Genomic DNA, 17082 nt, shown 5'->3' on the forward strand with positions numbered 1-17082 from the left:
CGCGGCAGACAAGAGCTGCGTTTATTGACGACCCGCCCCGAGCGTCACACGGAGGTGCCTTCGGCAGGCCGGTCGGGCTGCGCCTCCTTCCTCTTGTCCTCCGGCTTCATGGCGGGGAAGAGCAGCACCTCCTGCGAAGATCGACACCCTCAGCGCGCGCCAGGCCCCCGGCCTGCAGAGCGCCGCGGCGCGCAAGTCTCGCGAGAGCCCGTCTCGGCCCGGCCCCGCCCCGGCACGCGGCCAGGAGCGGCGCTCGGCGGCTCGGGCGGCTTCTGGGGGCGGCGCAGCGCCCGCGGCTGGGGGCGGCTGCCGGCGGTCCGCCCGGCTGCTCCCCAGCCGCCCCCGCTAACATTTACCTTGATGTTACTGGAATCCGTGAGGAACATGGCGAAGCGATCGATTCCCATGCCCCAGCCAGCTGTAGGAGGAAGGCCGTACTCCAGTGCGGTGCAGAAGTTTTCATCAATAAACATGGCTTCATCATCACCTGCGGCCTTTGCCTAAACGAGAAAATAAGCGATAAAAGGCAGGGTCGTACAGAGCTAGATACTACCCATTCTACTAGTTGCCATCAGAAAGGAGTATGTTTGTAGCGGCCATGTAACTGATAAAACCAAAGCATTATGCAGCCACAAAAGTGAGTAACAAATGAGGGAAATTCATCACCTGGAAAAAGCAAGCTGTGGAAGCTGGCTGTACAGGTGCTTCCAAATCAACTCTAAGCTCAACTTCTTTGTGATCTAGAAGTTTCTTTTCTAGACAAACGCTCAGCCTCTTTGCTTCAGTACAAGCAATCTCCGGAGACAGATGGCAGCAGACCACAGTGGAATAAATTGCTTTCAAAAGCTTCTCAGGTTCTTTATCGCTTCCAAATCCCCCTTTAATGTTTGCAGAAACAACTAAGAACCAGAATCATTTGAATCACCAGCAATTGCTCCATGAAACAAAATTAAACAGTTGCTTTTTTCCTCTCTCAAGTAGAAAGATTAAAATCCCTGACACTGAGATAGTAATTAATACTTCTTACATAAACTGGCCCTAACAGCGTCCAAGTGCTAAAGGTGATGATAATAAAAATGCAGACTAGTTGACCCCCTCAAGTTTACAAAATGTCAGTGTTGAAACTTTTCTGCCTGAATCTGAAATCCTGAAATGTGAACTGCCACCCTTTGACTCAATTTCCCCCTTAAGTTTTCAGGCAAATTTTCATTCAATACATACATAATCACAGGTCTGCAGAGACTAGCCATAATCAGACAACAAGGGCAAACAAACATACAGCAGACCCAAGAAAAAGAAATCTTTAATAATATTCACACTGACTGAACATTTTGAAATTTACTAACAAGTTAGTTAGTTAACATATTTTCCTGTTTTGGTAACTGTTTAATCCTCTCAGGTACTGTGAAGCCATCAGAAACAGTAGGAATAACAGGAACTCTCTTTCTGCAGACCACACCATCTGACCTCAATTATGTGTGCACACGCATCCATGTGCGTGTATATGTAATTAATAACAAAGCCAGTTTGAGACCCTCCTTTCCCAGACATATGTAGAGACACCTAGTGCTATCAATTTCCAGGCATAATAGTTTCCAGTTTGCAGCTCTATTCTGTGAAACAATTTAAAAGACCTCAGAGTTCAGAAAATTAGACTCAACATTCAAACTTTTACTGGACATGGAAATTTATTTAAGAAACTGGAAGTATGATGTAGTATGATTACACGAAGGCTTAATTGTGGAAAAATAACTCACTTTCAATCCAAGTAACACAGAGAAAACACTCTGCACATCTGCTTTTTTCAGATTAGTACTTCAGGTAGAAAAAAAGTGCATGCTATTCCAAAACCTAGCAGTGCTACTATAAACTAATCAACAGAAGAGTTTAGACGTGTTTACCTTAGAGCAAGGTTCCTTTAAAAGGAAGTAAGTTTTAATGGCAGGCTTTCACTTGAGTGAGGAACACTCACTCAAAGTATTAACGACCCTTTTCAGCAGTAGGGACTAGTGACAGATTTGGAATTAGACACAGAAAATACTCTTTACTTACACGTCTAAATCATTGATTCACTATCAGCAAACACCCTACCTTGGCCTGATCCTCAAAAAGCTGCCGCTGCCGGAAAGGATCATTAAGTTCTGTGTACGCATTGCACACTTCCTTCTTCATCACAAAGAGTTCAAAACGTTCTGTTAGTCCCCGATGAGTGCGATGCCTACATCAAGAAGGCAAATCAACCACACCTTAAAATAAATAGCTTTACAAAAGCAATAGAGCACATACATGACTTCAGGAAGTCTACCCACATTTAGCAGTAACAGCTGTCAAAACTTTAAACTACTCAGTATGAGCACACCTGTTCTCTGGATGCTGGACTTCAAAGTTCAAGAACCAACACCTACCCGGATTGGTGTAAGAACAAACTAGTATGTAACACCAGTATCTCCTGTTCACACATGACTTTTTTTTTTTTTTTAAATAAAGTAGGAGTAGACGATTAAGGACAGTTACATACTAACTGTGTCTCGTACTCTTACCATTTGGCTAGAGGACTCATGATCTGAGGGTGATCACAGATGAATGTTGGGTTGATACAAGTGACTTCCAGAAATTCACCGACTAACTGGGAAAACAAAAGCAAAACTTGTGTAGAGTACAATATCACTTCCCAGCACTGCCTTTCCCAAACATCTTATTTCCTTCTCTTCAGTACTGAAGAATGTACTATAAAAGTGAGATGTTTCTCAACTAATAATTCTTAATCATGGTAATGTTCTCATTAATAGAGCACATATGTCCTAGCTGGATAAGAAACAATGACATAGCTGTTTTTTTTTCTGCTGCTTTTCTTATTGGCCCTTGTTATGATGTGCAAATGAAATTATGTTACTATTTTTGTTAACAGGTTCTATAAGGCAATATATTCTGGGTACAAAGGAAAAAACTTAATACAGTTGATAAAAGAACTATATGGGAAGCCTACCAGTTTGATAAGATACATACAAACAAACAGGTCTCTTGAGAAAAAATTGACATAAAGATAAAGCAGATTTTTAGGGGCATAGGAAAACAGTTTTTATGCTAAAATTCTCTAGGTCTCATATTAAGCAGGTATCAGTCAACTACATTTTAGTGTAGACAATAGGATTTTGATACAACAAGTTTTATCACTGTCATAAAGAAACAGCTTTAGCCCATGTCAGTGTATTTTGTCACATGCAGCTAAACTTGTTCTGAAGAGACTTCTATTGATACAGATAGATCCTGAAAGATGTTAGGACTATCAAAAAATCACTGTTACTTACTCTGTCAAGAAGCCTGGCTGTTGTCCTGGGAGGTGGACACTCAACATTTCTTGCCACACAAAGGTCATCAAAGAACCTGCGAGTTTCTAACACAGTTGCAGACAAAAAATTAAAAAAGCCATCCAGGCAGCCACATCTTTTCTTCCTGCATACTTCAAAATGTTTTAGAGTGGTTCTTTAAATCTCGACAGTGGAAAACATTAATAGCAGAAATCATCATAGAAAATATTAGCTCAGATGTCAGTTTCAAACACTACAAAAGTAGTGTTTTTTTGTTTGTTTGCTTTTTGTTTTTAATCAGTTTACATTAAAATCTAAGTTATTTCGCATTTCAGAAACTCAGAAAATAGTTACATACAATCCCGCATCATAACTGTCAGGTATTATTATTTAAAACAAAACAAAAACAAAACAAACAAACCAAAAAAAAAGCACTAGAAAGTGTATGAACGTGTTTCCTTACAAATTATGATTTCAAGAATAAAATAGCAGATACACACACTTCGAAGAATGCCCAAAATAATCTTACTCCTAACCTACGATCACAGGCATGGAGACTCAATTACACAAAAGATGGAAGAAATAAGAAACAAAAAGCCGTGCTTCTTTAACAGATCAAGAACTCCTCAGATTACGTCTTCTGAGTATACAGCATTATATATACTCCACAAAGGAAGAGGTGAAAGAGTCAGAACTTGCTAGAAACTGCACGGCACGAAGGCTTCATTTCATTCTGGACTCTCGTGTAACAGATAAAACGACCAAGTCAATCCCACGTACTGATACCACTTCAAAAAAGTAGCTGACAGACTGCAGGCTGAGGACTTCAAACCTTTGTGTGTGTTAAGTAAGAATAACAGGACATGCATAAACACCACCTAACCTTCAGTTTCAAAGGACTCGGCTGATGGAAATTTCACTCCTAGAACCTTTTCCAATTCATCCACCATGCTAATGCGTCGGAAGGGAAGGGTAAAATCTATCTCATATGCCTGTCCATCTTGACCATCTGGATGATAAGTGATCTTGTAGCTTCCAGTAATATGTTTCACCATCCCTACAACAGTATAGAGGAGAGTACACAACATAATATAAAATTCTTTCTGGAGATTCTTCTTCTTCTTTAATTAATATTGCATATGTCACCTGAAAGCAACTTCTCTGTAATTTCCATCAAGTCATGGTAGTCCGCATAAGCCATATAGAATTCACAAGTTGTGAACTCAGGGTTGTGAGTCAAATCAATTCCTTCATTCCGGAACTGACGCCCAATTTCATATACTCTGTCCAAGCCTCCAACCACCACCATCTAAACAAAAGGAAATTCTAGTAAATACTAACATTTTCAAAGAACTGAAAAGAGCTCATACAAGCATAACTACAACATGATCTGAAAAAGCTGATTCAAGATTCATTTTGTTTCCACTAATCCACTGAGTCTACTGTTCTTCAGGAATAATCCTAATTTATTTATGTATTTGTTTGTTTGTTTGTTTATTTTAAAGAATGAGATGTGCCCTTGCCGCTAAGAAGGCTAATAGCGCTCTTGGCTGCACTAGGCAAAGTACTGCCAGCAGGTCAAGGGAGGTGATCCTTCCTTTCCACTCAGCACTAGCGAGGCAACACCTGGAGTACTGTGTCCAGTTCTGGACCCCAGTGCAACAGAGACACAGTCACACTGGAGAGAGTCCAGTGAAGGGCCACTAAGATGAATTAGGGAACACTTCTGCAATGAGGAAAGGCTGAGAAAGATGGGACTGTCTAGGCTAGGCAAGGCTCCAGGGGAAATCTTATCAATATATATAAATAACTGAAGAAAGAACGTGAAGATGGAGCCAGACTCACTTCAGTGGTGCCCAGTGACAAGAAAAGAATCAGTGGGTACAAACTGGAATACAGGAGGCTCCATCTGAATATCAGGTAGCTTTTGTATCGTGTGGTTGACTGAGCACTGGCACAGTCTGCCCAGAGAGGTTGTTAAATCACCTCTTTGGAGATATTCAGAAGCTGTCTGGATACGGTCCTGGGCAACTTGCTCTAGGTGGCCCTGCTTGAATAGGGTGTTTGGACAGATGACCTCCAGAGACCCCTTCCAACCTCAACCATTCTGTGAGATCACAACAGGCTGGAGAATATAGGATTAACCATGAGGGGCTAGTATTTTACCTTATGGTAAAGCTCTGGAGCAATTCTCATATATAAATTCATATCAAGCTCATTGTGGTATGTGATAAAAGGTCTTGCCATGGCTCCACCTGGAATTATATTCATCATAGGAGTTTCAATCTGTAAAATAGTAACAAAATAACGGAATTTAACATTGGCATAAATATTTCCAGGCTCCTCCTCAATACCTACCCTGCTTTCATCCTTAGGGTATTTCTGTTTCCACAGCAGAACTCCGTAAAACAAGAAAACCAACCAACCACAGCTACCCCGGTGAAAAAAATCTCTGCATTTCATTTAGTCTTTGACATTCCAGTATACGAAAACAATTCTGTAGTAAAGGCCATTTCTCCCACGCAGTCAATAATATTGCAAAGAATATACACTATCAACTGCAAGAGAAACAGACTTAAGTTCAACATCAAATTCAGGGAAAGAAGAACCTGACAGGCAAGTAACAAAATAAAGATGACCTTTGGAAAAATGGAATGGCAGAATTATTTACAAATCAAACCTCAGCCCCGTACTCAGAGTACAGGTGAAAGTGGCAAAACAATACAACCAGCTCCTCCTTTATAAGTCTGCCCAAATGATAAAAATGATTTTCTAATTGATTCTGTGGGAGATACGCTATTTAATCTGCTGTGCTGACATACAGGCTTGGCTTACACATCAGCATGAAGAACTTCAGGATGCCTGCTATATCCTCATACCTCACTACCAACAAGATTTAATCTCCTGTTAGTAACCTCAAATCATGAAAACAGGTATTTCATAATTCACAACAGAACTATTTATAGCAGTGCAGAAGAGGAACTACAATGAGACTCAGGGCTTCTGGGAAAAAACAAAGATCAGGGCAAAACCAGAAGCTGATGTGTGATAACGACAGAACAAGAACGCAGCTAGAACTTGAAAAAGAGAGGAATGTTCTAAGATATGTATTAATATAGGTCTCTAAACAAGTATTTTGAATTAATGGGTTTCTCCAAACACATCTGCACTATAAATCAGGCTGAGCTTCAGAAAACAGAATGCAGTGAGCATCCCAGACAGTACTGGAATCAGAAATGCAGTTTAACTTCGTAGCATTGAACTGACTGCAAACAAGGCCTGACAGTAACCTGGAGAGCACGGTACAATACCTATGACAGTTCAGCTGTATTTTTCTCAAAATCAAGCTAGTACCTGCCCATGGTATGACACTACATCATGCCATATGGACACTAATGACTCAGCATTGACTCGTGCATCTCTAGATCACAGACCATTCCCTGACTCCTCTGCCTTCTATTTTGTTTGTGTATTTACACTTTGCATAAATTGAGAAGGACTCTCATGGTTCTCTTTCATCAAATTATTGTCAAAATAGTATAATTTGTAAGTACTAGATTAAAAGCAAAAAAAAAAGCAAAAAGCAAAAAAAATCGAAGAAATATTTTAAAGCCATTACATGGCAAGACAGAGATGACATAGCACAGGTTCAGACTGCTTCATCCTTCCTCTGCTCTCAAAAAACTCCAATGGCAGATTTTGCAGATTCGGCTGATAAACTCTTAATGGAACTATATTAAGTTCTCATCTCTTTGCTAACTATAAAATACAACTAAAAATCTGGATGCAACAGAGAGCAGAGCTAGTATTATTTTCTAATATACTACTCTTCAAGAGAGCTTAAGATAAAATTAATTTTACTTACAGGAAGTAAAACCTGCATTTATCTCCAGAAGCAAAATGCCATTGCAAAGATGTCACTTCTACCTTATGTTACTGAAATAAGGAAAAGACAACAGTAGTTTGAAGTACTACCTTGATAAATGTTTTCTGAATCACAGACTACCAACTGAGCAATAGTCTTAACTTTAAAAAGAGAGAAAAAAAAACCAGCTCCTGTTACCTGAAACTGATAAACACACCGTGTTGAGGTAATTGCTTTCACTCTATAAATATTTCACATGTGAGCCTGAATATACGGTATCCCTGAAGCTGAGAAGCCCCAAACACATTGAGTACGCAGACAGAAACAAACGATAAAGCCTTACCTCTAGGAAGCCCAATTCATCTAGAAAGCTCCGGATATATGTCACAATCTTTGCACGGGTTATAAATTTTTGCCTCACATAATCATTAAGAATTAAATCCAAGTATCTCTGACGATATCTAGTTTCCTGAAAAGAACAAATATTTTTAGAACAAGCTAGACAAAATGTACTGCCAAAGAAAAAAGTACCAAAACAAGATGAATGACTCTTTGTTCACTGGTACCATCAGCAGATATAAAAGGTCATCCATTCAGAACTAGCTGTCAAATCACCTCCAAGAGTCACACGTATGGCAGGTACCTTACCTTATCTTTGAGGCCAAAGTGAAGATGAGGCAACATGTGCAGGCATGGAGATAACAGAATTATTTCATAAGGAATAATACTCAGTTCCCCTTTCTTTGTTTTCCCGGGATTTCCTTCTACACCAATAATGTCCCCACGACGCAGCTTGTTGTTAATACAGAAATATTCTTCCTCAGATTTATAAAGCCTGTAATTACAAAAAAAAAAAAAGTAAGTAGTTTTGCTTGAAGTTCAACATTCCAATGGTCCTGCAAGTCTCTCCTCAGGCCAAATTCTTAAAAACAAGAATTCTTCTAAGAAGGAAGCCGTATATAACGGCCTAAGCAAAACACTACCTGCCTACCTAAGCCAATCCCTAGCCAAACAGCTTAGCTAAGGCGATGAAAGAACTGGATGCCCAAATACACGTTTCTAAGTCCTAGAGCACAGTTCAGTTTAGAATGCTACTCAAAATACTTCTACTTACCTGGAATTTGCCATGACCTGCAACTTGACTCCTTCACCACGAAGATCATAGAAAATCAGTTTCCCTCCAGAGGCACGCTTTGCGTGGATTCGACCTAAATACCAAAAGCATGCAGAACACTGAGAAACATGTCCCTAACAGAAGGGCACAAGGGCAAAAGCCACAATATTACCACCACCAGTAAAAAAGACCGTCAGTTCTGAACTGATCACTAAATGTGGAAGAGAAGCAGTTAACGTCTTAAAACTAACATGACTGCACAAAAGTTCACATGAGCTTTGGGTCCTGGAGCAAAAATCACAATCTAATGTTATACTTGTAACGTATGTTGCAACAATCCACTCAGTCTGAAAGCCTGTCCTGAATAGCATAACACTGCTACAGACTTAGCTTCATGACTAAGAGGATCAGCAAAATTTGAAAACAGACCACCCCACCTCTAAAACCAGATAGGACTTAACTCTGAAAAGCAACAGACTATCCTTCTGTATTCCAGACTAGCTTTTACCTGCCACTCTCACTGTAACGTCTGTCAGGTGATCTCCTGGCTGCAAGTGACTGTATTTCTCTATAAAATCTGAGAGAGACAAGTCTACGTGGAACTTGTGGGGATAAGGATCTTCATTGGTGCCCTGCAGCTGCTGGATTGCATGGCTACGGATCTTGTAGTATTGCTGTAACAACAAACAAACAAGACTGAATGATTTTGTTAGAATCTTAAAGTATTTTACACATTAAAACACTGCTACCCTGACTTGGGAATATGTATCTCTCTCCCCCTTTTAACCATTTAGTTCATTCTGAATAAAAATCAAATGTAAATCAACAATATTTATTCTCAAAACAGTAATAAGCACAGGGCCAGATTCTCACATTTGGATCCAAGTTTTCCTCATCAGCACCAATGTTATTCTCAGAGTCAGAAGCCAAGGAAGGCTTATTTGAATGCTTTTCACTTTGTTCTTTCTGCTTTGCCTCTTTTTCAGCTATTTTTCTTTCAGCCTTCAAACGCCTCTTCAGCTCGCTGTAAAACAGAAGGAAAACAGATGCATCAGGTACTTTGATACTTGTATGAGAAAGCACTTGGCCAGATTCTACCAAAACCTTACTGTAAAAATAGCCCTCTCATTTCCCTTACTCTGCCCTAAAGTCAAAATAAAACTTAAGCATGTTTAAGTGTTTCCTTCTCTGAAGGCTTTTAGTTCATTCCTTAAGAGATACAAATACTCAGAGAAAACTAAAGCTGAATTAAGTATTGTGTAAACAAACCTTGAGGATGCGTTCCCTGGGAGCCCAAGGTTCCTCTGCAGGCCCCCTTATATGAGCCTTCACAGAAGCAGAGCTACCCCACGCAGCAGGTAAGTGAAACAAGGCAAACTCTCCCCCGGTTAAAGTCAGGCTCTACTTCAGATTCCCGCTGCCGCCTTCGCGGCCCGCTCGCCGTGGAGCGCAGGGCCCCATAGACCCCGGCCCCGCCGGCCGGGACTTCATGAGGAAAGAGGTGGGCCCGGCCAGATCGCAAAGCACCGACCTGCTTTGGTCATGAAGTGCCTGGCGCCATCGGAGCGCGGGCGCGGCCCTCCAGGCCCAGCCGCGGAGCCGCGCAGCGGCGGGGCTCAGCATGGCGCGCTCCAACGGATCAGCCGGCGGCACACGCCGGACGCTCGCTCGCTCAGCTCAGCTCAGCTCAGCTCAGCTCAGCTCAGCTGCCCTGCCCGGCCCGGCCCTGCCCGCCCACCCTCACTTTTTACTGAGGCGCGGCTCAGCGTCCCCCGCATCACAAGCCCGCTCCGCTGCGGCCGCCATCTTCGCTGCTCCCGCGGCGCTTCCTGTACCGCGGCGCCTGCGCGCCAGGGGGGGCGATGGCGGCGGGCGGGAACGCGCCGGCAGGGCGCTCGCGACAGCTGTTCCTGTGGGACGATGGGAGACCGATGCGGTTCTACGTGCGGCCTGGGCTGACCAAGCTGCGCCTGGCGCCCCTGCTGCTGGCGGGCGGGGGGCGGCTGTGCCGCATCCAGGAACCGGGCGCCGTGCTCTTGGCGCAGCCCGGCGAGGTGGTGCCCGGCGGGGCCGTCTCCGCCGAGTACGTGACGGAGTGCGTGGAGCGCAACCAGCGCCTGCCGCTGGAGCCCTTCCGGCTGCCCGCCGCGCCGCCCGCGCCGCCCGCCGCCTCGCCGCGCGGCCGCCTCGCCTTCACGGAGGCGGAGGACGCGGCGCTGCTGCAGGCCGTGCGCGGGCGGGGCGGGAGGCGGGTGGGCGGCAGGACGCTGTGGAAGGAGCTGGAGGGGGCCGGCCTGACGCGGCACACCTGGCAGGCCATGCGCGACCGCTACCTGCGGCACTTGAGGCCGCTGCACGGGGGTGAGCTGGGGACGGCCGACGGGGGGCGGGGGGGTCGCGGCGGCGGCCCGGGCTCGGCAGCCATTGACCGCCTCTTCCCGCAGAGCCCCAGCAGGCAGAGGAGGAGCGCGTACAAGGCATGGGCATTTTCGAGGCAGCGAACCGGGAGTTCGAAAGCGACGAGGTGAGCGTCGGCGGCCGGCCTGGGAGCGGGTCCCCGCGGCCGGCGGCGGGGCCACAGCCGCTGCTGTGCCGTTGAGAGCGAGCTGCGCGCAGCAGCCCTGGCTGCCACGGAACGGCTTTCCCATGCTGTAGCTCAGTTAAATTCTTGAACTGCTTTGCACCGTGATGCCCCTTCGGCTATGGCGAAATGGGAGCTTCGTGTGAGCTGTGAACTATGTGGCTTGTGATGAGCAGCATCTCACTGTAGCACGTGCAGTAGGGCCCATTTGTATAGCTTGATTCTCTGCCCAAAGTTCAGCTGAGGAGATTATTGTGACTGTTACATGCTATGATGTGTTGGAGCTGTATTGGCAGCTTTTACCTTGGGCATAAAATGTTCACGCAGTTGCATTAACGTTTATCTTTGCTTTTTGTACTTAGGTTGTTCAAATGGGGAGGTTCAGGCTGGATATTGGGAAAAAGCTTTTCACCCAGAGGGTGGTCAGGCACTGGAACAGGCTCCCTAGGGAAGTGGTCACAGCACCGAGTCTGCCCGAGTTCAAGAAGCGTTTGGAAAACACTCAGACACATGGTCTGATTTTTGGGGGGCTGGTTCTGTGGGAACCCAGAAGTTGGACTCAGTGAACCTTGTGGGTCCCTTCCAACTCACATATTTTATGATTCTTTGAAATATTCCCTTATATGTCATGCTTTTCTGTGATCTTGTATATCCTTGTTAACATATATTGCCTCACTTCAGTCACTGAATTTCAATGTGTCCAGTAATTAGAGTGTCTTTATATGTTATAGAAAGTCGTGGTGAAAGATAGTGATCACAGGGTAGCAGTAATAACAGAAGCTTGCTGGGAAGTATACCTAACTGATGATTCCTCTTACTTTTAGTCAGGAAGTGACACCTCAGATGCTCTAGAACAACTTCCTACACAAGTTGGAGGGGGAAAGTCTCCACGTGAAATGGCAGCTGGTTTGAAGACTGGGATGGAGGACTGTGCTTTCCCTGGCACTCAATTACAAAGGGAAGACAGACCAAGAAGCGCTTGCTCTTCTTCCAGTGTGGTGGGAGAAGTAGTGAAAACTATGCGGCACTTCATGGAAAGGTTTAACATGGACCTGTTCACTGTTACACAGGCCTTTCTGAAAAACACTGGTGAAGTGGAGACTACATCATACTTTCTGCAGACAGGGCAGCGTTTGGATGGATACCCTGTGTGGAGCAGAGAGGACGATTTAGAATTGCAAAAGGATGATGAGCATGTCAGAAGTAAATTGATAGCAAAATTTGGAGCTGAAAATGTAGCAAAGCGAGTAGCATTTAGGAAAAGTTAGATAGTAAAGTAAATGGAAATGACTGTTCTGGTACAGTGGCAAGAACTTAATAAAAGCAAGGTCACTTCAGAAATGCAAATGTGATGGAGAATGTTATTTCCGAAACTTTAGAACAGTATATGCTTTAAAATAACTTCTATAAAAGGCTGATTTTTTTTTAAATGCAGAGTATACTGAACATTTAAAAGTAGAAAATGATGAAGATAGAGATCCTGTCCAGTATTAAGTTTTCTCAGTGAAAATTTGCTTTAAACTATATTTACTATATAAGCCATCTGACAGCTTGGCCTGTACTTTACTGTATATAGAGGATTTTGAATGAGGTTTGCTCCAAAGTGAGACAGACTCTCATTAAATACTAAAACCACTGTCTTATTAGTGCATGATATCAACCTCCTTTCTGTTACATGTATCATTTCAGAATGCTGTGGATGATATCTAGGAACGTACTCTGCCAGCTGTTGTTGCTACCTCATGTTTTTGTTAATGGACCTTGATTAGTAGTATGCAGAAATGATACCAGTGAAAATGTAACTGTCCAAAAAGAGGGTCAAGAGCATTCATGTTAGAAGATGTATTTGAGGCGCTCAGTCTCATAAATAAATGCTGAGATCTGGGAACGACCAAAAAGTTCACCAGGACATTATAATACTGATTCATGTTACAGAGATCTCAGTTAAAATCTCAAGGAAGTATGCAGTCATCTCAATTTTTGTTAACAACTTTCAACAGGTGTTTTCCAGTACTAATAATGCAGAATTTGTTTAATAACATTAAATTTACCATCTGTCCTTGTGATTTCAAAAACGATTAGTTCTCCCCAGTTACAGGTTGAAGAGTCCCAAGTCTTCAGTCTAAGCAAAGTAGCACTTCTGCTTAGACTGACCATGTAGTCTAGTTTGAAAAGTAGAACAGCTTTCAGGGTCACATGCTGTAGTTCTGTCTAGCTGTATCCATCTCAGACTTGAAGTCAAAAATGTGCTCAGAGTTAATTTAGGTATCTTTCAGTTGTGTAACATCTGAGGGAGAGAGAAAATTGTTTCTAATATATGGTCACAATCTGAAAAAAAAAATCAGTACATACAGCTTGAAATTGTGTTCTGGTCTCTATTATTATTTGAACAATCACTTGAAACAACAGCTGGGCACCAGTCATTTATAACTCCTGTTAATCTGGAATTAGGTCATCCTTTTAGTGAAGTAAAATGGGTTTATAAAAGCAAAGGATGATTTTTTTTTTTTTAAGAATTAACAACACTTTTTTTTAAGGGTCATTCAGGGTTCTTGCTTACTCCACTGTGGTACTCAGTAAAATTAAGTTGAATTAGGAAATTGCTAGTTTTAAGACATCCAAATTATTATTGAAAGTCAACGATAGCTTAGTATAATGAAATTTCTATTTCAGAAAACCAATGTACTGAAGCATCCACTGACTGACTTGTACTGTTGACCACTGTTAACCAAATAAATGCCAAAACTTTTAGACTGTGCAGTGTTCTACTAGACAGGTCATTTCCTGCTGAAACAGTTAGAATGGTTTGGTACATTCATGCTGCTCAGACTGGTTTGTTGGGACTTGTGGGGAAGACCAGACAAGCACTTAACAGGAGACTGCAAGATAACATAGTAAATAAGGTAGTAAGATTTAACAACAACAGAAACTTTTACATGTGGATTCAAAATCCAATCAGTGCTGATAGCCAAGTTCAAGAGCATGAGACCCTTCTGCAGCCAAAAACTCCCATTCCAGCTTATGTGGTGTACCTTAGCAGCACCATAGCCTCACAATTCAATGAAATCATCTTGTGTAATAAAAACTACTCGAGTTCAAAGTGAGAGGTAGAACACCTCTAATGGCTGCAGCATAAAAAAGATCTGGTGTAAGGCCTACTGCATCTTTTATAATTACTATTTTTACCTGCTTTGTGACATTTCTTTTGAGAATGAGCTTCTCTTTTTCTGGGCAATTAGTCAGACCTGCAATGCTGATTTCTAAGTCAGTATATTGTGCTTTTACTTTTGCAAAACCATGCAAAGAAATTGTCTAATTTCCGTATGCACTTAGTGGTCTCTTTAGGTATGGGATCTGGATAAGAAGACAAAAAGAGCATAGCTTATTCAAGGTGGCCCTCTTTCATCTGTTCTAAACTTGTGAAAAGCACTGCTTATCCACAGATACATTCTTTCCTGTGCAAGCGCATAGGTCTAGGTCTCTTCATTGCTCATTTCCATCTCCATATCCTGGAGATGTCACTATATCACACGGTTCTGGTTCAAAGTATTCTGGCTCTGCCTTCTGTCGTGATAAAAATAATTTCTCTGCTTTGTTTTACCAAGGACACGGTTATAGTCCTTTGGCTATGAGACACGTTGTCTTTCTACATTCATATTGGGGGCCCTGTACTATTATATTAGGAACACTTCCTGTAGCCCAAGAAGTATACATGCATCTTCCTTATATAACTGCCTGGAGCAGCTATATTTGTAAACATGGAAGAATGAGCAGAGTGGCAATGCAAGTGCCAGAACTTTGAGTTAAAGACAAACAAAGGCAGATAGTATTTGGTCTGCAATCCATTATCTGGAGTTTGGGTATTTCCTATTTGCTTCCTTTCAGAATTACACAGCATTCATCAATATCAATGCATTCTGGCCGTTCATAATTAAATTGCCAATGAAGAACTGATTGTATGCCCTAGGTTGGAGAGCAACAGACAGGAATACCCAAGAGTTAGTTTCCAAACAACTCCTTGACTAGTGGGTTTACCATCCTACACTTTATTGGTATAAAAGCTAAGTTTGCTCTTCTGAACTTGTAGAATATATACTTGCAATTTGTTTCTAAATAGACTGCAACAATCTTTACTTATGCATGTGCCAAAGGATGTAGCCATAGTTTTATCAGTCATACTGTCTTGAAAGTTTGCCCATACCATCTTACCTGCTGCTGGCCAGCTGTACTCCTACCAGCTCCCTTGCTGGTAGGTCAGCTAACTTCTACTTACCCCTTCCTGCTCCACAGTTGGTCCTGCAGCTCCCTTCTTAACTGCTGCAGGATGGTCTCTTACCCCAAAGAGCTGTGCAGGATCTGGAATGCTGATGCCTGCTCCAGTGGAGGTGACGACAGAGCTGCTTCTGGTCTGGGAAGCCATCCCTCTTCTCTAGACTTTTACTCTTGGTGGTCCCAAAGCTCTTGGGATGGCTCATTAGTTTATTCCGTAATTGCAGTCTAGCTAGCAGCTACTTAGTTTTGCTAACCAATATAACCGCTCAGTGTTTGTAAGATTACTTTCCCTGCTTTCCTCAGCAGAACCAAAACATAAAACTTTCATTACGTCTCTGCTATAACAGCAACAACAACAACCAGCCACTGTGCATGTATCAGAAGAGCCTTTTTCCTGCTATTGGAGACTGCTAATTAGTCAAGGTTAAGCCTCCTCTGTCACCCTTCAAACACAATACAAAGAGCCTGGACACTGTTTCTTGCCTATACACCTTTAAACCCTTGCAGAGTGCCACAAAGATGATATGGGGCCTGGAGCATCTGCCCTATGAGGAAAGGCTGAGAGACCTGGGTCTATTCAGCCTTGAGAAAAGAAGACTGAGAGGGGATCTTATCAATGTTTACAAACACCTGAAGTGTGGGAGACAAAGGAATATGGCCAACATCTTTTCAGTGGTTTGTGGGGACAGGACAAGGGGCAATGGCCTGAAAAATGGAGCACGGGAAGTTCCGCACCAACATGCAAAAGAACTTCCTCACGGTGAGGGTGACGGAGCACTGGAACAGGCTGCCCAAGGAGGTTGTGGAGTCTCCTTCTCTGGAGATACTTGAGACCCATCTGGACGCCTGCCGGGGTAACCTGCTCTAGGGAACCTGCTTTGGCAGGGGGGTTGGACCCGATGATCTCTCAAGGTCCTTTTCAACCCCTACAATTCTGTGATTCTGTAAAACATGAACACAGTCACTAGAGAACTGTGAAGACATTTATATTCCTGGCAATACTGCAAAGCAGTACAGGCCTTGGGAAAGGGTCGTAAGGAGAGCAGGGATACCTTATGCTTGTGCCACATAAATGGGGACATGATGCAAAGACAAGCAATTAACAGCACACCAGTTTGTATATCATGACAGGAGCTGGAATAATCTATTGCAATTGCTCTCTAAACTCCCAGGATAAAGAGGCTCATAATGTGTCTGAGATTGTTTACCCCTGGGTAACTATAGATTAGAGAGAGTAATTTTGCCTGATGAATTAATTTAAAGGAGCTGTTGCTTGCCAGTTGGTTTAAGGTACTGGAAAAGGGAGTCAAATTAAGATGTTATGTCAGTGATTTTTTTAGATATGCATAGCTTTTCTTCATATTTCCATAAAAAAACATTTAGCCCAGCTGGGGACCCACACCTACTCCCCACTTTTGGTTGTGTTGGAAGATATACAATACAGAAAACAACCAAACCCTGATAACACAAAGTAAAATGGCCAAAAAAAAGTACTTAAACCAAGGCACTACCAGAGAGGATGCTGGCCTAAGAAGAGACATACCGCTCATCCCCTGCATTGCCAGCCTCCATGTCCTCATTACCCTGCAGCTGCCCCATCATGTCATCCAGTGAAGGTCTGGAGCTGGTTGTCTCTTGGTCCCCAGTTATTGAAGACAACCAGCAGTTGACTGGTTTTATTTATTTACTTATTTATGAAAAGGAGAGACTGAATGTGCAGGGGCTTACTGAATTCAGGATTGGGGTTCCTGCTCTGACATGAGAAAGAAACAAAGCCTCTTACCTCTCGGCAAATGTCAAAGTACTAGACATACCGTTCATATCTTGGGTCTGCAGGTACACAGCAGCACTGGAAGAAGGCTTTGCCAGCATGGTAACCCTGGTCTCTCCCTTAAATCCCTTCCTTGCAAAACCCCTGCTCCTCAGTGCAATTGTACTCCCT

General features: G+C 43.0%; 2 protein-coding genes across 3 annotated transcripts; one reads left to right on the forward strand and one right to left on the reverse strand.

The window, feature by feature from the left end:
• Positions 1-3: 3 nt before the first annotated feature.
• On the reverse strand, positions 4-10167 carry KARS1 (lysyl-tRNA synthetase 1). 2 transcript variants are annotated; one of them, XM_080552319.1, is made up of 14 exons: positions 10032-10167; positions 9161-9311; positions 8796-8961; positions 8288-8381; positions 7822-8008; positions 7517-7642; positions 5475-5594; positions 4455-4617; positions 4192-4365; positions 3309-3394; positions 2541-2626; positions 2092-2218; positions 357-500; positions 4-131 (listed from the first exon to the last, which is right to left on the reverse strand). In XM_080552319.1, the coding sequence occupies exons 1-14, from the start codon at positions 10091-10093 to the stop codon at positions 45-47; spliced, it is 1773 nt and encodes a 590-aa protein (XP_080408445.1). In that variant the 5' UTR covers positions 10094-10167; the 3' UTR covers positions 4-44. The 2 variants fall into 2 exon arrangements, with proteins under 2 accessions (XP_080408445.1, XP_080408444.1); XM_080552318.1 differs by having other exon boundaries at positions 9819-10122.
• TERF2IP (TERF2 interacting protein) lies at positions 10150-13626 on the forward strand (the record flags this gene model as incomplete). Its single annotated transcript, XM_080552421.1, has 3 exons — positions 10150-10648; positions 10732-10811; positions 11693-13626. 3 exons carry the CDS (start codon positions 10150-10152, stop codon positions 12134-12136), a joined length of 1023 nt encoding a protein of 340 aa, XP_080408547.1. The 3' UTR covers positions 12137-13626.
• Between the last annotated feature and the right edge of the window lie 3456 nt (positions 13627-17082).

Source organism: Anser brachyrhynchus (genome assembly GCF_964034855.1).
Source record: "Anser brachyrhynchus genome assembly, chromosome: 12".
NCBI lineage: Eukaryota > Metazoa > Chordata > Aves > Anseriformes > Anatidae > Anser > Anser brachyrhynchus.